The sequence below is a fragment of the Hypanus sabinus genome, chromosome 9, assembly GCF_030144855.1.
Source record: "Hypanus sabinus isolate sHypSab1 chromosome 9, sHypSab1.hap1, whole genome shotgun sequence".
In the NCBI taxonomy this organism is placed as follows: domain Eukaryota; kingdom Metazoa; phylum Chordata; class Chondrichthyes; order Myliobatiformes; family Dasyatidae; genus Hypanus; species Hypanus sabinus.
Window position 1 is genome coordinate 64,365,129 of NC_082714.1, and position 26,765 is coordinate 64,391,893.

Sequence of the window (26,765 nt, forward strand, 5' to 3'; positions counted from 1 at the left end):
TTCTATTCCACTGTAAATATTAGCTTCAACCTATGATCAATTAGAAATATGTAGCAACACATACAAAATACTGAAGGAACTCAGCAAGCCAGGCAGCATCAATGGATAAAAAGTACAGTCGACTTTTCAAGCCAAAACCCTTCCCCAAGGCTGGAGAAAAAAAGCTGAGGAGTAGATTTGAAAGGTGGAGGGAAGGGAGGTAATAGGTGAAGCCTGGAGGAAGAGGGATCAAGCAGAGCTAGGAAGTTGACTGGTGAAAGAGACAGAAGGCCAATGAAGAAAGAAAAAGGGAGGGGGATGAGCACCAGAGGGAGGCAATAGGCAAGTAAGGAGATAACATGAGAGAGGGAATGGGGAAGGGGCGTGGGGGGGGGGAGGCACTATTGGAAGTTTGAGAAATTGGTGTTCGTGTCATCAGGTTCGAGGCTACCCAAAAGGAATATAAGGTGGTGTTCCTCCAACCTAAGTGTGGCCTTATCTCGACAGTAGAGCAGGCCATGGAATACCAGAATAGTAATTTGAAGTGGAATTAAAATGTGTGGCCATTTGGGAGATCCCACTTGTTCTGGCGAACAGAGCATAGATGCTCAGTGAAGTGGTCTCCCAATCTACATAAGGTCTCAACAATATACGAGAGGACATACCTGGAGCACCAAACATGACCCCAACAGACTCGCAGGTGAAGTGTCACCTCATCTGGAAGGACTGCTTGCGGCCCTGAAAGGTAGTGAGGGAGAAGGTGTAGGGGCAGCTGTAGCACTTGTTCTGCTTGCAAGTGTAAGTGCCAGGAGGGAGATGGGTGGGAAAGGAAGAATGGACAAGGGAGTCACTGGCAGCAATCCCTCAGAAAGTGGGGGTGGAGGGGATATGTGTTTGGTGGTGGGATCCAGTTAGAGGTGGTGGAAGTTTCAAGAATTATGTGCTAGACGTGGAGACTAGTGGGGTGGTAGGTGAGGACAAGAGGAACCCTATCCACGTTAGCGTGGTGAGAGGATGGGATAAGAGCAAATGTGCATGAAATGGAAGAGATGTGGTTGAGGGCAGCGTTGATGGTGGAGGAAGGGAAGCCCTTTTCTTTGAAAAAGGAGGACATCTTTGTTCTAGAATGAAAAGCTTCATCCTGAGAGCAGATGTGGCAAAGACAGAGGAATTCAGAAAAGGGGATGGCGTTTTTAACAAGGTGGGACAAGGTATGGTCCAGGTAGCAGTGGGAGTCCATTGGTTTATAATAGACATTGGTGGATAAGCTATCTCTGGAGATAGTGACAATGAGATCAAGAAAGGAAAGGAAAGATAACGGTCAGAAATAGGCCAGGTTAATTTGAGGGCAGGTTGGAAGTTGGAGACAATGTGGATGAAATAGAGGAGTTCAACATGGGTGCAGTCATTGATGTTGCATTGGAAAAGTGGGGGATGGCCATCAGTGTAGGCTTGGAATGTAGACTGTTTCACACAGCTGACAAACCTGCAGGCATAGCTGGGCCCCATGCGAGTGCCCATGGCTACCCCTTTTGTTTGAAGGAAGTGTGAGGACCCAAAGGAGAAATTATTTCAAGTGAGGACAAGTTCTACTAGGTGGAGGAGAATGGTGGTTCAGGGCAATTGATTGGGTTTTCTTCACCTGTGAGTCTTTTGGGGTCATATATCTTCTTTTCTTTTTAAATCTTTTTATTAATTTTTAAACAAACATAAATGAAACATACATACAGAGAGTTTGAGAGTACATAGTTAATAGTTTAAATAAACATTCAAATAGATGATAATCAATATATAATAACCTCCGAAACTCATGGTAATTACGAACAAAAGTAGTAAAAAAAAACCCAAAAAAAGAGGGGGAAAAAACTAACCACCATGGGCCATTGCATTATGTCAAATATATACAGTAGTGTCAATAACTCCAAACCTCCATCCAAATAATTAAGGATAATAAAAGTGAGGTTTAGGAAAAGACAATTTAACTCGTATGAAAATGTTGAATAAATGGTCTCCAAGTTACTTCAAATTTAACTGAAGGATCAAAGACAACACTTCTAATTTTTTCTAAGCTCAAACAAGAGATAGTTTGAGAAAACCACTGAAATATAGTTGGAGGATTAATTTCTTTCTAATTCAATATAATAGATCTTCTAGCCATTAATGGAACAAATGCAATCATCCCTCAAGCTGAGGGGGATAAACGACTATTATCCGCCATTGGTAAACCGAAAATTGCAGGAATAGGATACGGTTGGAAATTGATGTTCAGAACTGTTGAAATAATACCGACAATATCTTTCCAGTAATTTTGCAAACAAGGGCAAGACCAAAACATGTGGGTCAATGAAGCAACTCCAGAATGACATCTGTCACAGGTTGGATTAACATAAAAATAAAATCAAGCAAGTTTATCCTTAGACATATGAGCTCTATGTACAACCTTAAATTGTATTAGGGCAAGTTTAGCACAAATAGAAAAAGAATTGACTAATTGTAAAATTTTTTCCCACTGCTCAGTGGGTATAAGATAATGAAGTTCTTTTTCCCATTCCTTCTTAATTTTTTCTGATATTTCTGGCTGTATTTTCATGATCATATTATAAATGATGGCTACTAAACCCTTCTGACAAGGATTCAGAGCTGAAAAAATTTCCGTAATGTCCGATGGACATAATTTCGGAAAAGACTGTAATGTGGCGACCCAATTCCCAGCGCACTCGAACCGGCTCACAAATCAGCACGTGCCGGCATTGAGGCCAGTCCCAAAAAGGGCGCCAAGTCTGCTTCACTAGCAAGGGGAAAAGCCCGCGCGCAGGACGTGACTGTGAATACGCATTCACAGCATTCCTGCCCAGGGAGGGCGGGATCAGGGAGGCTTTAAAGCGAGGCGCGAAGTTCAAATAAATCTTTTTTGCAACTGCAGCTCATCGACTACGTGTCGTTATTTCAGCGCTGTGTGTAGCACACCGCTACAATTGGTGACCCCGACGGCCCAAACGATATTTGGACCGGAGATGAACGACACCACATCAGTTTCGTCAAAACTGCCAAGCTTCTGGACACTGCGACCTCACCTACAGTTCCAGCAAGCAGAAGCCCAATTCCACATTCAGCAGATAACCTCAGATTCCACACGTTACTACTACGTGGTGAGCTCCCTCGAGCAGGAAACAGTGGCCCAGGTTGAGGAGTTCATACAGTCTCCCCCAGCGGATGGCAAATACACCGAATTCAAAGCCCTGCTCATAAGGACTTTCGGACTCTCACGGCGCGAGCGAGCTGCACCTGGATGGTTTGGGAGACAGACCGCCATCGGCTTTGATGAACGAGAAGCTGTCCCTGGCTGGTGGACACAAGCCCTGCCTCATGTTTGAGCAGGCATTCCTGGAGCAGCTGCCTGAGGACATATGCCTGCTGCTGTTCAACGCGGATTTCAGCAACCCCCAGAAGGTGGCAGCCCGGGCGGACTTGTGGTAAGCCAAGAAGGAGAGTGGGGCGTCCGTCGCACAGATCACCAGGCCACGCTCCCAGCAGCAAACCAGACCAGGCCCGGCAGCAGAGCCCACTAACCCCAGAGGGAGGGGTGAGGAGACCAAAGAACAATGATGCTTCTACCACCAGCAGTGGGGCGCAGAAGCACGCCGCTGTAGCCCGCCCTGCAAGTTCCCGGGAAATGCCAAGGCCAGCCGCTGCTGATGGCTACGGCAGCTGGCCATCGGGATAGCTTCCTGTATGTCTGGGACAAGCAGTCAGGACGTCGTTTTTTGGTCGACATCGGAGCCGAGATCAGCATCTTATCTCCAATGAGTTACGACACCTGCAACAGAGAACCGGGTTCCACCTTGAGGGCAGCGAATGGCAGCACAGTAAGGACCTACGGCACCCGTACTGTTCGGCTCCAGCCAGTTCATGTGGGACTTCACACTGGCCGCCATAGCCCAACCGCTCCTGGGCGCGGATTTTTTGTGGGCCTGCTGGTCGACCTGCCGAGGCAGAGACTGGTCCACGCCGAGACCTTTCAGATGTTCTCCCTGGGTGAAGCCCAGTTGCCAGCCCCACACCTAGACTCCATCACCCTGTCCGACAACGACTTCACCAGAGTCCTGGCAGATTTCCCATTGGTTCATGGCAGCCATGCCCAGACACAGCGTACAGCACCACATCCCGACACAGGGAACACCCCTCCACACCCATGCTCGAAGGCTTCCCCCGGACAAACTCCGACTGGTGAAGGAGGAGTTCGAGAGGATGGAGGAATTGGGGATCATACAGCGGTCCGACAGCCCATGGGCCTCCCCCCTGCACATGGTGCCCAAAGCATCAGGGAACTGGAGACCATGCTGCGACTACCGCAGGCTGAACGAGACTACAACACCGGACCGCTACCCTGTGCCGTACATACAGGATTTTGCAGCAAACCTGCACAGCGCACGGATCTTCTCCAAGGTGGACCTCGTCCGGGGATACCATCAAATCCCGATGTATCCGGACGACATCCCCAAAATGGCACTCATCACCCCTTTTGGCCTTTTCGAGTTCCTCCGCATGCCGTTCGGCCTGAGGAATGCCGCACAGACGTTTCAGTGGTTAATGGACGCGGTGGGACGCGACCTGGACTTCGCTTTCATCTATTTGGATGACATCCTCATAGCCAGCAGCAGTCGTCAGGAGCATCTGTTCCACCTCCATCAACTCTACGCCCGACTGAGTGAATACGGCCTGACAATCAACCCAGCCAAATGCCAGTTCGGGCTCGACACCATCGACTTCCTGGGCCACAGGACTACTAAAGACAGGGCAACCCCTCTGCCTACTAAGGTAGACACAGTCCGCCATTTCCCCCGACCCAACACAATCAAAGGCCTCCAGGAATTTGTGGGTATGGTAAATTTCTACCACCGCTTCCTCCCTTCAGCTGCCCTAATCATGCACCCCCGGTTCGTCCTAATGTCGGGTAAGGGCAAGGACATTACCTGGGACGAGGAGTCTGCCGCTGCTTTCATTAAAACGAAAGAAGCCTTGGCAAACACCACGATGCTAGTGCACCCCAGAATGGACGTCCCTACCGCCCTCACAGTGGACGCATCTAACGCGGCAGTCGGTGGGGTGCTGGAACAACTCATCGAGGGTCGCTGACAACCCCTGGCGTTTTTCAGCAAACACCTACGACCACCCGAGCTCAAGTACAGTGCTTTCGACCGGGAACTGTTGGCGCTATACCTGGCAATCTGGCATTTCAGGTACTTTTTGGAAGGTAGGCCCTTCACCGCATTTACGAACCACAAACTGCTTACCTTTGCGTTCACGAAGGTGTCCGATCCCTGGTCATCCCGCCAGCAGCGACATCTGTCCTACATCTCTGAATGCACGACGGATGTCCAGCATGTCTCGGGAAAGGACAATGTCGTGGTGGACGCCCTCTCCTGCCCTAACATCCAAGCCCTGTCCCAGGGGGTAGACTACAAAGCATTGGTGGAGGCGCAGCAGGCAGACGAGGAGATCCCTAGTTACAGAACTGCGGTCTCTGGTTTGCAGCTCCAGGACCTCCCCGTAGGCCCAGGTGAGAGGACCCTACTCTGTGACATCACCACCAGCCAACCCCGCCCCGTCGTCCCAGCAGCCTGGTGGCAGCACGTTTTCAACTCCATTCATAACTTAGCGCACCCCTCCATCAGGACAACCGTCCGTATGGTCTCCAACAGGTTCGTTTGGCATGGACTCTGCAAGCAGGTCAGTGAATGGGCCAGAACGTGCATGCACTGCCAAACAGCCAAGGTGCAACGGCACACCAAAGCTCTGCTGCAGCAGTTCCACCCCACCCACCGGTGTTTCAATCACATTCATGTGGATATTGTGGGTCCCCTGCCAGTGTCGCATGGAGCGTGGTACCTCCTGACTATCGTAGACCGGTTCACAAGATGGCCAGAGGCGATCCCGCTCACCGACACCACCTCCGAATCTTGCACCCGGGCACTGATTGCCAACTGGGTATCTCGCTTTGGTGTACCGGCCCACATTACCTCTGACAGAGGCGCCCAGTTCACCTCCAGCCTGTGGTCAGCTATGGCCAGCCTTTTGGGGACACAGCTGCACCACACAACTGCCTACCACCCACAGTCGAACGGACTAGTGCAGTGTTTCCACCGTCACCTGAAGTCGGCTCTCATGGCCCGCCTGAGTGGACCTAACTGGGTGGACGAGCTTCCCTGGCTCCTGCTCAAAATCCGCACGGCAACCAAAGAAGATCTGCACACCTTGTCGGCCGAGTTGGTGTACGGCGCACCCCTGGTCGTCCCAGGGGAGTTCATACCAGCCCCAAGGGGGCAAGAGGAAAAACCTGCAGCAGTCCTGGGCAGACTACACGAGAGGCTCGGTAACCTGGCCTCCATACCCACTTCACAGCATGGGCAGAACCCGACCTGCGTACCCAAACACCTGCTAAACTAAGTTTGTTTCTGTACAACAGGGCGGACATCAGGCACCGCTACAGCGGCCCTACGAGGGGCCGTTTATGGTGATCAGAAACAACGGGTCCACATTTGTGCTGGACATTGGGGGGAGAGAGGATGTTTTCACGGTGGACCAACTCAAACCGGCCCATGTGGACGTGGCACAGCCGGTCGAGATTCCGGCACCACGGCGCAGAGGCAGACCTCCCAACCAGAGTCCGGCCCGGACTGTGGACATTGGGGGGTGTATCGCCAGTTCTGGGGGGGGTTATGTGGCGACCCACTTCCCAGCGTACTCGTACCGGCTCACAAATCGGAGTGCGCTGGCATTGAGGCCGGTCCCAAAAAGGGCGCCAAGTCTGCTTCACCAGCAAGGGGAAAAGCCCGTGCGCAGGACGGGACTGTGAATATGCGCCCCCTACAGCATTCCCGCCCGGGAAGGGCGGGATCAGGAAGGCTTTAAAGCGAGGCCGTGAAGTTCGAATAAATCTTTTTTGCAACTGCAGCTCATCGACTATGTTATTTCAGCGCTGCGTGTAGCACACCGCTACAGTAACTCATTATTCAAAAAATTTCTAACTGGCAAATATCTAAAAAAATGAGTTTTAGGTAAATTATATTTATTAGATAGTTGTTCAAAGGACATAAAACTATTATCTAAAAATAGATCACAAAAACATGTTATATCTTTTGTTTTCCATAAAACAAAGGCTTGATCCATAAATGAGGGCCAAAAAAGAAAGTTAGATATTATAGGGCTTGATAAGATGAACTTATTCAAGCCAAAAAATTTACAAAATTGAAACCATATTTGCAATGTATGTTTAACTATAGGATTAATTATTTGTTTATTCAATTTAGATAAAGAAAAAGGAAGTGAAAATCCTAAAATTGAAAACAATGAAAAGTCTTGTACAGATTTACATTCCAAATTTACCCATCGTGGGCAAGCTGATATAGTCGATTCTTGTGTCCAAAATATTAAATATCGAATATTGACTGCCCAATAGTAAAACCACCCTTCTTCTTAGGCTTCTGTAAATACTTTTTGCTTAGTCTAGGATTTTTATTCTGCCACAGATAGGAAGATATTTTGGAGTCAATAATATCAAAAAAAGATTTAGGAATAAAAATTGATAATGCTTGAAATAAATATAAGAATTTGGGTAATACCATCATCTTAATAGCATTAATTCGACCAACCAATGACAAAGATAATGGAGACCACCTGGTAACAAGTTGCTTAATTTGGTCAATTAAAGGTGAGAAATTAACTTTAAATAAATCTTTATTTTTTTGGTAATTTTAATACCCAAATAAGTAAAATAATCTGTGACAACTTTAAATGGTAAATGTTTATAAATTGGAACTTGCATATTTAATAGAAATAATTTGCTCAGATTAAAATTCAATTTGTAACCAGAAAAGTTACTAAACTGAGCAAGCAAGGACGAAATAGCAGGAATAGATCACTCAGGGTCGGATATGTATAGTAACAAATCATCAGCATATAATGATAATTTATACATCCCTTCCCCACGAGTAATACCCAAAATATTAGGTGATTCACGAATGGCTATAGCTAAAGGTTCCAAAACAATGTCAAATAGTAAAGGACTTAAAGGACAGCCTTGCCTTGTACCATGGAATAACTGAAAAAAAGATCTTTGATTATTGGTGAAGACCGAAGCCAAGGGTTTATAGTATATTAATTTAATCCATGATATAAATTTTGAACTAAAATTAAAATGCTGCAACGTATTAAATAAATATGGCCATTCAACTCTATCAAATGCTTTTTCAGCATCTAAGGAAATGACACATTCTGGTATTTTGGGTGAAGGAGTATAAATAATATTAATTAATTTTCTAATGTTAAAAGATGAGTAGCGGTTTTTAATAAATCCAGTCTGATCTTCAGAAATAATTCGAGGTAATATATTTTCTAATCTAGTGGCCAAAATTTTACTAAAAATCTTAAAATCCGTATTCAGCAAGGATATAGGCCAATAGGATGCACATTCAGTGGGGTCTTTATCTTTTTTAAGAATTGAAGAAATAGAGGCTTCATAAAAAGATTGTGGCAATTTACCTATAGTTAACGCATCTTTAAAAATTTTACAAAGCCAAGGAGAAAGTATAGCGGAAAAGGATTTTAAAAATTCTACAGTATAACCATCCGGACCAGGAGCTTTACAGGAATTCATTGAAAAAGTAGCCTCTTTTACTTCAGTTTCCGTAATAGGTGCATCTCGGAATACACTATCCTCTGTTGTTAATTTTGGGATATTCAATTTTCTTAAAAATTCATCTATTATAGAAGAATTCTCAACAAATTCTGATTGATATAAAGAATTATAAAAATCTTGAAAGGTTTTATTTATCTCTTTATGGTCGATCGTCAGAGTGCCATCTTGTTTACGAATCCTAGTAATTTGTCGTTTAACCAAAGCAGTTTTCAATTGATTAGCCAATAATTTGCCAGACTTATCTCCATGTACATAAAACTGGGTTCTAGATTTAATTAACTGATTTTCAATCGAAGAGGATAATAACAAACTATGCTCCATTTGAAGTTCAACTCTTTCTTTATAAAGTTCTTTGCTGGGGTCACTGAATAAATCTTATCAATTGCTTTGATTTTATCAACCAATGTTAATATTTTAGAATTCGTTCATTTCCTAACTCCAGCAGAGTATGAAATAATCTGTCCACGAATAAATGCTTTAAAAGTGTCCCATAAAGTTCCACTAGAGATCTCTGCTGTAGAATTTGTTGAGAAAAACAAATCAATTTGTTGTTTAATAAAATTAAGAAAGTCTAAGTCCTGCAATAAAATAGAGTTGAACCTCCAAGATTTAGCATTAGTAGATGAGTCCATTGTCTTAATGGATAGCTTCAAAGGTGCATGGTCAGAAATGGTAATGGAGTCATATTTACAATCAATAACATCTGTCAGTAAACGGTGATCAATAAAAAAGTAATCAATTCTTGAATAATTATGATAAACATGAGAAAAGTATGAAAACTCTTTGTCATTGGGGTGTAAAAAACGCCAAATTTCAGAAATTCCAGAATCAATCATAAAGGATTAAGAGAGGCCGATTTATTCGGAAGAGCTTGGGTGGGCTTAGATCTATCCATCGAAGGGTTTAAACAACAGTTAAAATCCCCACCCATTATCAGCATGTACTGATTCAAATTAGGAAAGGATGTAAATAGACACTTTAAAAATTCAGGACAATCAGTGTTTGGAGCATGAACATTAACTAAAACAACTTTTTGATTAAAAAGTAGACCAGTAATAAGCAAAAATCTACCTTGTGGGTCTGAAATTGTTTCATGGTGTATAAAAGAGGTTGAAGAATCTATAAAAATGGAAACGCCTCTTACCTTGGCTTGGGAATTTGAGTGATACTGTTGGTCTTTCCAAAACCTAAAAAAGCATTGACTATCCACCTTCCTCACATGAGTCTCTTGTACAAAGATAATATTAGCATTCATTCTGTGGAATACTTGGAATATTTTTTTCTCTTTGATCGGATGATTTAAACCATTAGTATTCCAAGAAACAAAATTAATAATCTTATCCATATTGCCAATATTTATTACAATTAACACATAAGGTTAAAAAACAAGATGAACTCATGAATCTGGAAGAAGGAAGTAAGTTCAAGGAGAAACCGGAAGTCATGACACTGCAACCATTTTTGTAGTTTCGAATTAGCCCATGAAGTAAAACTAAGCATGAAGCAAGCAAAAAGAAAAATCCCCCTCCCTCCACCCTCAAGACCCCAGGAAAAAAGCCAAAAAGAGGCAAGCAAGCGATCTAATACTAAATTTACCCCCATGTCTCAAGACGGCAACTCAAACAAAAAAGTTAAATAAAACATACAAACCACCCATATTATAAGAAAGGGTTAGTATAACAAAGATTAAAGTATTAAATTAGTATTATATATAAAACAAAAGGATTTAAAAAAATTAAAATGATAAAACCCATAAATGGATAATATTGTATTAGTGTTTTAAAAGAAAGTCCTTAAACTTATTCAGACACATCAAAACGGATGTGACGTTTCCAAGCACTAAGGTCTTTCGGGGAGAAGAAACGACATCTTAGAAAAGTTTTTTTATTGTTAAAAAAATCTTAATACTTAAACATTAAAAATATAAAAAAGTGTATATGAACTTAAAAGAAAACCCTAATGAGTTACTTTCAAAACTAACAGAAGAATAATATAAAAAGAGCAAACTCAGAATAAACCAAAAGCGGACTTTTACAGTGTATAAGAAATACGTGTAAGCCATCACGTAAAAAAAAAATCATCATTTTATAAAAGATCCAAATCTATAAACTAAATATTACATTAGTCAACCCATAGTAAAAAAAAGTATTATTCTTCAAGGAATTTTTGAGCATCCGCTGGAGATTTGAACAACCGCTAAGTCCCATCTTTGAGAGTAACTCTCAATTGTGCTGGAAATAACAGTGCTTGCTTGTAGCCTTCCTGCTGAATTTCCGACATAACCGATTTAAAAGCCATTCTTGCCCTTAAAACTTCAGGACTATAGTCTTCCAGAATATGGAATTTAAAATCTTGAAAGCTGATCATACCCTTTTCCTGGGCAGCCCGAATCAAATGTTCTTTGGTATGAGGATAATGGATCCAGAGAATTACTTGTCATGGTTTCAAACCTGAATCTGATTGAAAACGAGAAATGCGATGTGCATGGTCGATTATTGGAGGGGTATCCAGTACTTCTGAGCCGAAGACATCCATTAAAAATTTGGAGAAAAATACAGTGAGATCACCGTTCTCAAATTTTTCCGGAATCCCAATTATCTGGAGATTTTGTCTTCGAGAGCGGTTTTCAAGATCACTGATTTTAGATTTATAATGATCCAGCAGTTGAAAAGTTGAAGCTTGCTGTTGTTGCAGAGTTTCAATTATGCGATCTCTCTGGTGAGCAGCATCTTCAAGAACTAAAATACTTGCTTGTTGTTTTTGTGAATCCAGTGTAAGTGATTGAAGTTTTGCGTCGTGTCTTTAAAATTTCATCGAACATAGAAAGCTTTGAGGTTAATTTATTCTCAAGTTTTTCAAGTCTGTCGTCCATAAGCTTCACAATTGCTTCCAAAGTTAATGGTTCTTTCATCTGTTTCAATTCCTTTGCTTTAGACATTTCAGCGAGTTGAAAATGATTCAAACAATTGAAAAAGAGTTCATACATCTGAACCCCTTTAGAATAGGTATAAAAAGATCAATTAGGGGGTGCTTGTAGGTTAAAAAAAAGTAAAAGGATTGGAGCGAAGACTGGTCATCATATATCATGTTTGGTGCTCCTGATGTGGCTTCTCGTATATCAGTGAGACCTGACATAGATTGGGAGACCGCTTTACCGAGCATCTATGCTCCATTCACCAGAACGAGTGGGATCTCCCAGTGGCCAGCCATTTTAGTTCCGCTTCCCATTCCCATTCGAATATGTCCATCCATGGCCTCCTCCACTGTTGGGATAAGGCCACACTTAGGTTGGAGAAACAGCACCTGATACTCCCTTTGGGTAGCCTTGAACCTGATGGCATGTACATCAATTTCTCAAACTAACAGTAGTGCCTCTTCCCCCCCCCCCCATTCTCATCCCCTTGTCCCTCTTTCATGTTATCTCCTTGCCCGCTCATCTCCTCCCTCTGGTGCTCCTCCCCTCCCTTTTTTCTTTCTTTCATGGCTTTCTGTCTCTTTCACCAATCAACTTCCTAGCTCTTTGCTTTATCCCTCCCCCTCCAAGTTTCAGCTATTGCTTGGTGTTTCTCTCTCCCCTCCCCCCACCCCATCTTTCAAATCTACTCCTCAGTTTTTTGTCTCCAGTCCTGCCAAAGGGTTTCAGCCAGAAACGTCAACTGTACTTTTTACCTATAGATGCTGCTGAGTTCCTCCAGCATTTTGTGTGTGTTGCTCAGATTTCCAGCATCTGCAGACTTCCTCTTGTTTGTGATTTGAAAAATATGTAGCATGTAACTTTTCAATAAGCACCAGCATTCTACGGCTGGCTGATATGGAATATGCTTTCTCAGGTTTAGGTTGACCACATTGCCAACAACTCCAGTGACTAGGAGGAACCAATGTCTTGGAACTTCTCAGTAAAAGCCATGTAATATTGACCCAAGTGGCTTTCTACTTTGGGGCAGTCAGTGCTGACCTGACCTGTGCATCGATGCCATGAGAAGTTGAAATACTTATACTTAAAGGAGGCAGTGCCGACAAGACCATACAGGAGCAGAATTAGGCCATTTGGTCCAACAAATCTGTTTCCCCATTTCACCATGGTTGATCCATTTTCCTCTCAGCCCCAATCTCCTGCCTCTTCCCCATATCCTTTTGTGCCCTGATTAATCAAGACTCTATCAACCTCTGCTTTAAATATAACCAATGATCTGACCTCCACAGCCACCTGTGGCAACAAAGTCACCACTCTCTGGCTGAAGAAGTTCTTCATCATCTCCATTCTAAATTGCCATCCCTCTAAACTGAGCTGTGTCCTCTGGTCTTAGACTGCCCCATGTTAGGAAACATCCTCTCCACATCCACTCTATCAAGGCCTTTCACCATTCGGTAGGTCTCAATGAGAAACCCTCTTTCTTCTGAATTCCAGTGAGTACAGGCCCAGAGCCATTAAACACTCTTCACATCTCAAGCCTTTCAATACCATAATCATTTTTGTGAACCTCCTTTGAACCCTCTCCAATTTCAGCACATCCTTCTTAATAAGGAGCCCAAAACTGCTGACAGTACTCCGAGTGAGGCCCGACCAGTGCCTTATAAAGCCTCAGCATTACATCCTTGTTTTTATTTTCTAGTCCTCTTGCAATGAGTGCTAACACTGCTCTTGCCTTCCTCACCACAGATTCAACCTGAAAATTAACCTTCAGGGAATCCTGCAAGAGGACTCCCAATTCCCTTTGCACTTCAGATTTTGGAATCTTCTCTCCATTTATAAAGTAGTTTATGCTTTTATTCCTCTACCAAAGTGCATGATCAATCATTGCCATTTCAGCCACTTCTTTGTCCATTCTCCTAATCTATGTCCTGTAGCCTCTGCTTCCTCAACATTACCTGCCCTCCACCTAGCTTCTTATTGTTCATAAACTTGGACAAAAAGCCATCAATTTCATCATCCAAATCATTGACATTTAACATAAAAAGATGCAGTCACGACACTAACCCCTATGGACACCACTAGTCACCAGCAGACAATCAGAAAAGACTCCCTTTATTTCCACACTTTGCCTCCTGTCTATCAGCCAATGCTCTATCCATGTGAGTATCTTTTCTGTAATAATAATGGCTCATAACTTATTTAGCAGCCTCGTATGTGGTACTTGTCAAAGGCCTTCTGAAAATTCAAGTAAACAACATCAACCAATTATTTCTTCAAAGACTTTCCTCAGATTTGTCAGGCAAGATTTTCCTCTAAGGAAACCATGCTGACTTCAACCTATTTTATCATGTGCCTTCAAGTAGCCTTAAACCACCTCAACAATCAACTCCAACATCTTCCCAACCACTGAAGTCAGGCAAACTGGCCCATCATTTCCTTTCTTCTGCCTCCCTCCCTTCTTGAAGAGTGGAGTGCCTCTTGCAATTTTCCATTCCTCCAGAACCATGCCAGAATCTATTGATTCTTCAAAGATCATTATTATTGTCTTCAAAATCTCTTTCAGAGCCTTGTGGTGTAGACCATCTTGTCCAGGTGATGTATCTACCTTCAGACTTTCCAGTTTCCCAAGCATCTTCTCCCTAGTAATGGCAACTTCACTCAGTCATGCCCTAAGACACTCTCAAACTTCCTGCATATTGAAGACTGTTGGTATCCTCTAACGTTATCAGGTAGTTTATCTTCATATTCTATCTCTTCCTTCTTTACAACCTTTTTAGTTCTCTTCTTTTGGTTTTTAAAAGCTTCCCAATCCCTAACTTTGCACTAATTTTTGCTCTATTATCAGCTGTTTCTTTGGCTTTTATGTCAGCTTTGACTTCTCATCATCCACGGTTGTATGACCTTGCCTTTAGAATACTACTTCTTCTTTGGGAAATAAATATATATATCTCTGGTGCCTTCTGAATTACTCCTAGAAATTCCAGCCATTGCTGCTCTACTATCATCCCTGCTAGTGTTCCTTGCCAATAAGTTTTGGCTAGGTCCCTTCTCCTGCCTACGTAATTCACTTTACTCCACTGTAGTACTGTTACATCTGACTTTAGCCTCTCCTTCTCAAATTGCAGGGTAATTCTATTATATTATGATAATGTCCCCTCAGGGTTCCTTTAACTTAAGCTCTCTAATCAATTCTGGTTCATTGCACAACACCTAATCCAAAATAGCTGATCCCTTAGTAGGCTCAACCACAAGTTGCTCTAAAAAGCCATCTTGCAGGCATTCTACAAATTCATCCTCCTGGGATCCAGCAGCAACGTGGATTTCCCAATATACCTGTATACTGAAATCCCCCATGAATATCATAACATTGCCCTTTTGACATGCATTTTCTATCTCCTTTTGTAATTTTAGACCACTTCTTTGCTACTGTTTGGAGGTCTGTATATAACTCCCATCGGGGTCTTTTTACCCTTGCAGTTTCTTAGTTCTATCCACAATGATACTGCAAAGAACCAGAAGAAGCTGCAGAAGGTTTTAAATCTAGTTGGCTCCAACTTGGGTACCAGCCTACAAAGTGCCCAGGACATCTTCAGGGAGCAACGTCTCAGAAAGGCAGCACCCATTATTAAGAACCTCCACCCAGGGGATGCCATTTTCTCACTGTTATCATCAGGTAGGAGGTACAGAAACCTGAAGACACACACTCAGCGATTCAGGAACAGCTTCTTCCCCTTTGCCATCTGATTCCTAAATGGACGTTGAATCTTTGGACACTACCTCACTTTTTTTAAAAAATATACAGTACTTCTGTTTTTGCAGCTTTTTTGGTCTGTTTAATGTACATATACTATAATTGATTTATTTGTTTAATTATCATTGTTATTTTATTATTTTCTCTCTCTGCTAGATTATGCTTTGCATTGAACTACTGCTGCTAAGTTAACAAATTTTACATCACATTATCAGGTGATAATAAACCTGATTCTGACAATTCTACACCATCCGACCCTATGTCACCTCTTTCTAATGATTTCATTTCATTTTTTAACAACAGAGCCACCCCACCCTGCCTACCTACATGTCCTTTCAATACAATATGTATCCTTGGACGTTAAGCTCCCAGCTATAATCTTCTTTCAGCCAGTTTAATGGTGCACACATCATACATGCCAATCTATAACTGCTACAAGTTCATCTACCTTATTTCATATACTGCGCGCATTCAAATATAACACCTTTAATCCTCTATTTATCACATTTTCAATTTTTTTTACCTCTTCTATATTGCAATTCATCCCATTGACTCCAATTTTGCCCTATCATCAGTCTCTCCTTGCTAACAGTCCCTCTGTTTGTAAATCAACTACCCCATCCTCAGCCTATCACTCTGGTTTGCATCCCCTTGCCAAATTAGTATAAACCCTCCCAAATAACTCCAGCAAACCTACCTGCAAGGATACTGGTTCAGGTGTAACCCGTCCTTTTTGTACAGGTTGTACTTTCCACTGAAGAGATCCCAATGATCCAGAAATCTGAACCCATTCCCCTGTACCAGTTCGTCAGCCAATCATTAATATGCCAAATCATCCTATTCTTACCCTCACTGGTGCATGGCACAGACAGCAATCCAGAGATTACTACCCTAGAGGTCCTGCTTTTCAGCTTTACAGCTTGCTCCCTAAAATCTCTCTTCAGGACCTCCTCACCTTTCCTATCTATGTCATTGGTGCCAATATGTACCTAGACTTCTGGCTGCTCACCCTCCCCTTTAGAATTCTGTGGACCTGAGCCGAGATGTCCCTGAACCTGGCACCTGGCAGGCAACATACCATTTGGGTGTCTCTGTCACGTCCACAGAACCTCGTCTCTATTCTTCTAACTATGAAATCTCCTTTCAACACTGCAGTCTTCCTGAGGTCCCCTTCACTTCTGAGCCACAGCGCCAGACTCAGTGTTAGAGACCCGGTCACTGCAGCTCCCCTCCCCGGTAGGTTGTCCCACTCAACAATATCCAAAGTGGCATACTTATTACTGAGGGGAAGAGCCACAGGGTACTCTGCACTGACTACCCATTTCCCTTCCTTCCTGCAGCTTCTGTCGATCACTTTCTCAGTCTTGCATATGAGCTGAAGGTTATTGAACTGCAGTTCCAGTTCCTTAATGAGTTCTCTGAGAAGTTGCAGCTCAGTGCATCTGGTGCAGATATGGTTATCCAGGAGGCTGGAGTTCTCCCAGAATTTTCACATCTCACACACAGAACAAAACACAGACCCTGGAGCCATTCTCACTGCATTAACTGTGCCCTAACAGACATGGAATGAAGAATAAAGAAGAAACTTAACAGATACTTAACTTGCTCAAGCCTGATGAGCCAAAGCCACTCACACAATGGCTATTCCGCTTGAACCTGCCTTATGTTTATTCACCCGTTCTCATGAATCCTGTTCACTGATTGGGTGCAGTCCAATCAAGATGAGGAGTTTCAATTTTGAGATCAGGAGAAAGGGATCAGTCTGGTTTCCATTTATTAGGTGGCAACTTTTATTTAGAAATACAGAATGGGAACAGACCTTTCTGGTCCAGCAAGCCTGAGCTGCCCAACTATTCCCACATGACCAAATAACCTACTAACTTGTACATTTTAGGATTGTGGGAGGAAACCAGAGCACCCGGAGGAAACTATGCATGCGCAGGGAGAACATACAAACTCCTTACAAACAGAGGTGGAACTGAACCCAGGTTGCTGGTGTTGTAATAGCATTACGCTAACTGCTATGCTATTGTGTAACCATAACAGATCACCTACAGTCCCAACTCCATTGGGTTGGTGGGCTTCAAAAGTTAACAGTGGCAGAAAAATAACTCTAAATCAAAGGTGAGGGTTATACAGAGAAGTCATTCAGCCTATTGACAGACCTCACTAATTCTTCCCTGGACCCAGCACGTTTTCCCTTTCAAGCTTGTATCCATTTCTCTTTAGAAAGGTATTGGTTTACTAACATAACACTTTGAGGAATTCACAGTAACAACAACTTGAGGCACAGATCTTAATTACTCCAGTCAAGTTTAATTCATGACGAGGAGAAACAGGAAACTAACCAAGGAGTTAAGTGTGAGAACTTAATTCCTTTATATCACATGATAAAATCAAATTTGCACAGTGAAGAACTTTCCACGTTAGATCCAGTGATTGCACTGCAAGATTTATTTTACCAGGAAAATACTACAGTTAGGTGGGTGGGTGATCAACCAGTCTAATTTGTTCTTCAGTTGTATCTCCCACCCGAGGTATTTTATACATTATCACAATGTCTAATTCAGCAAAGCAGCTCCTTGGGATACAAGAATACCAACTGAATGTGAGATCACAGCAGAAAGAACAGGCCGTTTAAAAAAAAGTGTGTAGAAATTGAAATGCTTAGAGTCTATTTTAAAATGTATATTGCACATTAAATTAACAGTGCATGTTTTTTTAATGCAACTTCCAGTGCAGTTTGTGAAACTGAACTGGGCACTTCTGGCTATAGCAGGTCTGAGCACAGCTGATGTTTCTCCAGCACCATCTGTGTGATGATGTCAGTGCACATGATGTTCTGCTGTACCTGCAAACACTGGACCAATAATGTGCATGCTATGACCTTCAGCTATCATTTACAATTCTTAGTTGAAGAAATGTAACGCACAGCTGATAAGCACATGAATTATAAGATTCCTATTTTGGCACTGACGAGGTCTTGATGATACCATGTCTGGATCTCATGGTCCTACAGCTATTCACAGCACTGATGTTACTGCAAACTCAGCAGTGACAAACTGCTTCACAGTGGTGTAGAGCTACGGACAACCTGAAATTACTTCAGTAATGAGGGACAGATGGAGAGATGACTTAAAATACAAGCTCTTTCCTTTCCTGCATTTTCCAAAAACATAGAAATCTGCAGCACATTACAGGCCCTTCAGCCCACAATGTTGTGCCATCAACGTAATCTACTCAAGAATTTCCCGACCGCACAGCCCTCTAGTTTTCTAAGCTCCATGTACCTATCTAAGAGTCTCTTAAAAAACCCTATTGTATCCGCCTCTATGACCATCGATGGCAGTGCATTCCATGCACCCATCACTCCCCGTGTGAAAAACTTACCTCTGTCTTCTATCTTCGTCCAAGCACCTTAAAACTGCTTCCACTCGTGTTAGCTATCTCAGCCCTGGGAAAAAGCCTCTGCTATCCATACGATCAATGCCTCTCATCATCTTATACACCTCTATCAGGTTACCTCTCATCCTCTGTCGCTCTAAGGAGAAAAGGCCAACTCCTTCATCTTGTTGGCAGGTTCCCTTACAGTTGCCCTGAATGCCATGGAAGGAGTATGCTGTGATCTACCTCCCAGGATTCCAGTAATGATGCAGGAGCTGTGAGCTCCACAAGCAGCCATAGTCAGCAAACACATGATCAAGTGGCAACAGCCCAACCATTTTTCTTAAAGGCATTTTGCCCCAAATTCAGAACTGTTTGGGATCCCCTGATCTGGCAGTAACAGTGCACTCAGTACCCTCTTAGTATGATGAACACAAACAATATAATCAGGAATAATTAACAGTAAGACAAGCCATGCTCTAGGTCAAACAAGTCAAGCTCTTTGATCATAAAGTGCTTTGGGTATTAGACTTGAGAAGCTTCTCAAAGGATTCACCCTGATATTCCTTCCACAGTCCTTGGCAGGTTCTTCAAATATTTCTAGAAGATTCTATTGTCAACAATGGTATGTAGCAGGATGGAGCCTGCTTTCAAAAACACCATGAAGCCTCAGTACAAACTTTGTATGCTTAGATTAGAACCAGGAGATGCAGAATCCTTTCCCGAGGGGGAGATGTAGATTATCAACATTCAAAACCTGCAGGAAACAGAGATATGGATATATTCATTAATTAAGTCCTGACACCCATTATCCACTCAATGCACTCTCAAAGACATTGAATGCAAAATCAATCATTATATGAGGCCTGGTATTCAGGAGACATTTTGTATCGGGAACCAGAGTCAGAGTAAGTGTAAAATGTCCTAAACAGCATTAGGTGAACATTATTCCAATAATAAAAAAAAAATATCTAGCCAAAGAGGATGACATCCTGGGCTCTATCATGGAGAACTTGAAATAAAAGAATAATACAAAAGGCTAGATCAAACAGAAGTAGCAAGTTGTACAGTAGATCCAAAGGGGCCACAAGAAAGGCAGGTTCAGAATGTACACGTGTAATCTTACGCGGTATACTGTGATGAATAAGGCAGCTGAATGGCAGGCACAAATAACTGGGGGGGGATTTATGATGTGGAACGAATAACTGAAATAGGGTCCCAGAACAGAGCAGGATTAGGTACTTAATGTTCCTAGATACCAAGTGTTCAAAAAAGTTAGGAAAGAAAAAAAATAAGCCAGCCAAAGCCAATTAATTAACATATTGTACTTATGGAGAAGTTGCGTTTGCAAGGTCAAAGACAGAGTACAGTTGGTTAGAGCTAAGAAGCAAGGTGGGTGCCACCAACACGTTCGGGACATTTTGTAGATCACCAAATGTGGAAAGGAGGGGGCTAAAATACAGGAAATTTACAGAAATAGAAGTGGTGACACTGAGAGATTTTAATTACCCCAGTACTGATCAAGATATTAACTGACATATGACAAGATTGCAGGGGAAATTATGAGATTTGCTCTGGGTAATTGCTTAATTGGTATGTTTTCATCTCAGTGTTGATCTGTTTCTTGAAAAGAGGAAGGAGAGAAACACAAATGGAGGAAGCAAGGTCAGACAATTGGGCCTAATGTTGTCCTCTGCTGATGAAGGTAATAAGTGAAGAACCAAAGCTCAGGAGTACTGCATCCAATTTCAGTGAAAACATCTTTATACAGGATGTGATGATTCTAGCGCAACTGCAGAATGGTTCCAGCGATTGGGGGATTTTAACTTTAAGGTTAGAGTGTAGAAGCTGGGTTGCTCTTTTGTGGAGATACGATTGAAGAGTACAAGTTTGAAAGGGTTTTAATGTGAAGCACTTCACATCAACACATGATTCATGGAGGAGTAAGGAATTGGTGTGAAACAATGGACTTTGCAGGACTTTATGGAAAGAGCCAGACGATGGGACTGACTGCAAAGTGGTTACATAGTCCTATAGACTGAATGTCCTCCTCCTGTAAAGATTCTATCATCAAGCCTCCTCAGAATCAAATGGATGCTCACCTTTGTTTGAGAATAGCACTGAATTTCCAGGACAGAATTCCAGACCATGGGGAGAGGGCAGCCCATGGCAGAGCAATGGCATAAAGCACCAGAACAGAAGCGAGTCAAGGGTTGTGGTGAAGGAGTTAGAGGTGTCACAGGTAAGTAAGGGTCAGACAGAGAGAGATAAATAGGGGAAGCGGAGTGGCAGGGGATATAGTGGTGGTGGGAGTTCACAGGGATAGAATGTGGAAATGGTGGAGTTAAGGATAGGATGAGTGGAGGAAGGTATTAAGGAGTGAGAGACAGCATGAATGAGGAGGCAGGCGGTAAGAGAGATGGGAGGAGAAGGAAGTAGAGGGGGGTTTGAGAGGCATAGGGTATGGGGGGAAGGACAGTGAATAGAGGAGAGAGTTGAAGGGGTATAGATGTGAGGAATGAAGGTGGGGACTTGAAGGTGGAAGTTGAGAAGAGCTTTGGATAAAATCCTGATCTCACCTGGTTTGAAGAGAATGAAAAGGGAACAGATTTCCCATTTACAATGACCGTGGAGGGCTGGAACTTGACTCCAAGTACTCTCACAGTGTCTATCTTGATGTAGGAAGCCTCCACATTCACATGTAGCACCTTGGAGTTCAGCTTATTCTACAGCGAAAAGACAACACATATTTGTCAGAATTTGATGTGGGAAGCTGGGGTTATGCCACTAAACAACCCTGGGCAATCAGGGTTGCCAGCATTTCCAGAGAGGAGGCCACTTGGACAACTGAACTGTACCTATTAGGTACAACACTGAGTGTGAGTCTTTGGAATGATCAGTCCTTAATTGGGATACATGTAGTGCCTCCTTGCTACCCTGATCTGAAGACCAACCTGTTGAATACTGCCAAAAGCAGATACAGGGAAAAACAACAACACTTTTCCTAAGTTCTCTTTCACTGCAATTGTTTATTCATGATAACAAATATCTGGAGACATAGCAAGAGATATGCATATGGAACTAGGAATATTCAACCTGAGCCTTGATCTTATACTCATCTGTACCATGAGCATAGACATCCAATAACATATTGCATTGTGATTGGGAGTTGGAATCTGCTTGTTCAGTCTGAGATCCTGGGACTTTCAGAAACTGTTTGGCTTGAAGATTAACTAACTCTACTTCTGTCAGGGCAGTGATTGAATAAGAATAGAGCCAGGGCTGATGTAAATATCTCCACGGTCACTCAGCCTTCACCATTCACAGGGGAAGGGTGGCCACTAATCTACAGATGTCAGACAGGAGAGGGTAGGAGAATGATAATCAGTAGCAATAAAGGTTTGTTTCCTGATGTATGTTTTCAGTGGCTGATCTTTAACTTTAACACCGGTGAACAGTTCTTTGTGGCATTACAGTTAGAAATAAGCCACTGAAGATATAAATCAGGAAACAAATCTTTTACGCAATTGGTTGCAGAAATGTGGAACTCTTTCCTGCAAATACTGGAGCCATGGAGAATAGGATAGGTTTTTCTTGCTGGATGTAAGGGCAAAGGTATGTGAAACAAAGGCAGGTAATCACATAGAAGTTTATAAGAACAGGACCAGGAGGAAGCTATCTGGCATGTTGAGCCTGCTCCACCATGCAACAAGATCACGGCTGTGGACTCAGCACTACCTATCTGCCTACTTTTTTCCCCCATTAGCTTAATTCCCCTACTGTGCAAAAATCTAACTGTGTCTTAAATATATTTAATAAGATAGCCTCGACTGCTTCCCTGGGCAGAAAACTTTACAGATTCACTACTTTCTGGGAAAAGTAATCCATAAGACCATAAGATGTAGGAGCAGAATAAGGCCCCTCAGCCCATCGAGTACGTTTCACCAGTCTATCATGGATGATTTATGATCCCTCTCAACTCCATTCTCCCCGTTACCTTTGGCACCCTGACTGACCTAGAACCTATGAACCTCTGCATCATATTATACTCAATAACTTAGCAGCCATAGCTGCATGAACCAGTAAATTCCTTCTCATCTCTGTTCTAAATGGGAAGTCCCTCTATTCTGAGGCTGTGGCCTCTGGTCCTAGATTGATCCAGTATTTGAAACATTCTCTCCACATCCACTCTGTCTAGGTCAGAGGTCGGCAACCCGCGGCTCCGGAGCCACATGCGGCTCTTTCATCTCTGTGATGCGGCTCCCCGTGGTTTGTTAGCTTTTGAAATGTAATTCGAAATTTGAAGATTATGGTGATCTTGTACAATCTGAAAACTTTGTGGAGACACCATTTCCTGGCACATCCGAACCGGCTCACAATTAGCCACCATTCCGGCTAAGGGAGATAGCCTACGGGGGTTTGTGAGTACGTGTCTTTTGGAGCATCCGTGCCCATGGGGACGAGTTGAGGGAGGCTTTAAAGCAAGGCTGTTTAGTTAGAATAAAGTTACCTTTGACTGCAGTCTTTATTTTAGCGCTGCGTGTAGCACACCGCTACGTGTTTTTTTATCGCTATTAATATACATCACCACTGCCAATGCCTGACACCCGCCAGTGCGCGCTTTCTTTTAATTCTTCGATCCAAGGTAGGCTAACTATGGAGTAACTTCTTTTTTTCGGAGTTCAAAATGTTTTTGTTGCATGCAGAAATGTAATTTCGTTTTCTCTGCAGTTCATCAATTTCATAAATGCAACACATTATAGTTTGTTTATACATAGCATAAAGGCAAAAAAAACCCGTTGTATACAGTGTTTTCATTTTGTGGCTCCCAGTGTTTTCTTTTCTGTGGGAAATGGGTCCATATTGGCTCTTTCAGTGGTAAACGTTGCCGACCCCTGGTCTAGGTGTTTCAATATTTGATAGGTTTCAATGAGATCCTCCCCTCATTCTAAATTCCAGCGAGTACAGGCCCAGGAGCCAGCAAATGCTCCTCATACATTAACTATTTCGTTCCTGAAATCATTTTCATGGACCTCCTTTGGACCACCTCCAATGCCAACACATCTTTTCTTAGATAAGGGGCCAAAAACTGCTCACTATACTCCAAGTACAGTCTGGCTAGAATCTTATAAAACCTCAGCATCACATCCTTACTTTTATATTCTGGTCCTCTCAAAACAAATGCTAATATTATATTTGCTCTCTTCATCATCAACTCGAACTGCAAGTTAACCATTAGGGCAGGGGTTCCCAACCTGGGGTCTATGGACCTGTTGGTTAATGGTAAGGCTCCATGGCAACTCTGACAATTGAATTTTTTCCCCATTTAGATACTAGTTTATACTTTTATTCCTTTGACCAAAGCGCATGATCATATACAGTACTTCCCTACATCATATTCTATTTGCCACTTCTTTGCCCATTCTGCTAGCCTGTCCAAGTCCTTCTGCAGACTCCCTGCTTCCTCAACACTACCTACCCCACCAACTATCTTTGTGTTGTCTGCAAACTTGGCCAGAAAGCCAAAAATTCTGTTATCTGAATCGTAGATGTATAACATGAAAATAAACAGTCCAAATACCGATCCTTCAGAACGCCACTTGTCACTGGCAGCCAGCTAGAACAAGTCCCCTTTATTCCCACTCCTCACCTCCTGTCAGTCAGCCAATGCTCTATCCAAGTCAGTATTTTTCCTGTAATACCACAGGCTCTTATCTTGTCAAGCAGCCTCCTGTGCAGCATCTTGTCAAAGGCCTTCTGAAAACCCAAGTACAAAACATTCACTGATTCTCCTTTGTCTATCCTGCTTCATATTTCCTCAGAGAATTCCAACTGATTTCAGGCCTAAGGAAACCATACTGACTTTGGACTACTTTATCTTATGCTTCCAAATACACTGAAACTATCCTTAATAATGGACTCCAACAACTGAGGTCAGGCTAACTGGACAATAATTTCCTCTCTTCTGCTTCCCTCCCTTCTTTTAAAGGTAGTGACATTTGTAATTTTCCAGTCCTCCGGAAGCATTCCAGAATCTGGAGGAACTCAGCAGGCCAGGCAGCATCTGTGGAAAAAAGTGAACAGTCGACGTTTTTTTCCCAAGACTAGAGAAAAAGATTAAAAGTCAGAATAAGAGGTGGGCGGAGGGGAGGAAGAAGTAAAAGGTGGTAGGTGATAGGTAAAACCGGGACGGGGGAGGGGAGGAGTGAAGTAAAGAGCTGGGAAGTTGATTGGTGAAAGAGATAAAGGGCTGGAGAAAGGGGAAACTGATAGGAGAGTGTAGAAGACCATGGAAGAAAGGGAAGGGGGAGGAGCACCAGGGGCAAGTAAGGAGAAATGGTGAGAAAGAGAAACAGGAATGGGGAATAGTGAAGGAGAGGAGGGGAGCGATTACCAGAAGTTTGTGAAATTGATGTTTATGCCATCTGGTTGGAGGCTACCCAATCAGAATATATGGTGTTGCTCCTCCAGCCTGAGTGTGATCTCATCATGGCAGAAGAGGAGGCAGGGGATTGACATGAAGGAATGGAATGGGAAGTAGAATTGAAATGGATAGCCACCAGGATATCCCACTTTTCCCTGCACTGTAGGTGCTCGGCAAAGCAGTCACCCGATCTACGTCAGTTCTCATCGATATACAGGGGGTCACTGGATACAATAAATTACCCCAACAGACTTACAGGTGAAGTGTTGCCTCACCTGGGGCCCTGAATGGTAGTGAGAGAGGAGGTGTAGTGGCAAGTGTGGCACTTGTTCTGCTTGCAAGAGTAAGTATCAGGAGGGAGATCAGTGTGGAGGGGCACATGGACAAGGGAGTCGCATAGGTAGTGATAACTGAGGAAAGCAGGAAGTGTGGGTGGAAGGATGGTGGGATCTCATAGGAGAGGATGGAAGTTATGGAGAATTATGTGCTGGATGTGGAGGCTAGTGGAGTGGTAGGAGGATGGGGTCAGGGCAGACATACTTGGTGGAGTGACAGGAAGATGGGGTGAGGGCAGACATGCGCGAAATGTACGAGATGTGGGTGAGGGCAGTGTTGAAGGTGGAGGGAAGAAAGCCCCTGTCTTTAAAGAAGGAGGATATCTAATGTTCATTCCAGAATCTAGTTTTCTTGAAAGATCATTACTTATGCTTCACAATCTCTTCAGCTATCTCTTTAAAACCCTGAGGTTAGTCCGTCTGGTCCAGGTGACTTATCACCCTTCAGACCTTTCAGCTTTCAAGCACCTTTTCCTTAGGAATAGTAACTACAATCACTTCTGCCTCCTTACAATCCGCAATTTCTGACATACAGCTAGTGTCTTTCAAAGTGTAGACTGGCGCAAAATACTTATTAAGCTCATCCATCATTTCTGTTCCACATTATTACTTCTCCAGCGTCATTTTCCAGCGGTACAACATCTACTGTTGCCCCTCGTTTACTCTTTATATATTTAATAAAGCTTCTGGTATTCTCTGATATTTCTGGCTAGTTTATCTTTGTACATCTTTTCTCTCCTTTTGGTTTTATTAGTTGCCTTCTGTTGTTTTGTTAAAACCTTCCAATCCCCTAACTCCCCACTAATTTTTGCTATATTACATGACCTCTCTTTTGCTTTTTTACTGACTTTGATTTCCCTTGTTAGCCACGGTTGCCTAATACTCCTTTTAGAATACTTCATCTTTGGGATGTATCTATCCTGTGCCTTCCAAAGTGCCCCCAGAAAACTCCAACCATTACTGTTCTGCCATCATCCCTACTAGTGTCCCCTTCCAATTAACTTTAGCTAACTCCTCTCTCATGCATCTATAATTCCCTTTACTCCATTGTAATACTGATACATCTGCCTTTAATTTCTCCCTCTCAAACTGCAGGATGAATTCTATCGTATTAAGAGCACCACCTCCCAAGAGTTCCTTCACCTTAAGCTCCCTAGTTACATCTAGTTTATTACACAACAGCCAATCCAGGATAGCTGATCCCCTAGTGGACTCAACCACAAGCTGCTCTAAAGAGGTTTCTTGTATTCCCTCTCTTGGGATCCAGCACCAACCTGTTT

The 26,765-nt window shown here is 43.0% G+C and overlaps 1 protein-coding gene across 1 annotated transcript in view; it reads right to left on the reverse strand.

The window, feature by feature from the left end:
- Window positions 1-17,636: 17,636 nt before the first annotated feature.
- gaa2 (alpha glucosidase 2) overlaps window positions 17,637-26,765 on the reverse strand; it is a 69,197-nt gene continuing 60,068 nt past the window's right edge. The window contains exons 19-20 of the mRNA XM_059979786.1: window positions 21,306-21,452; window positions 17,637-19,483 (exon numbers count right to left, since the gene is read on the reverse strand). Of these exons, the coding sequence (XP_059835769.1) occupies window positions 19,421-19,483; window positions 21,306-21,452 (210 nt within the window). The 3' untranslated portion in view covers window positions 17,637-19,420. The remainder of the gene's footprint in view (window positions 19,484-21,305; window positions 21,453-26,765) is intronic.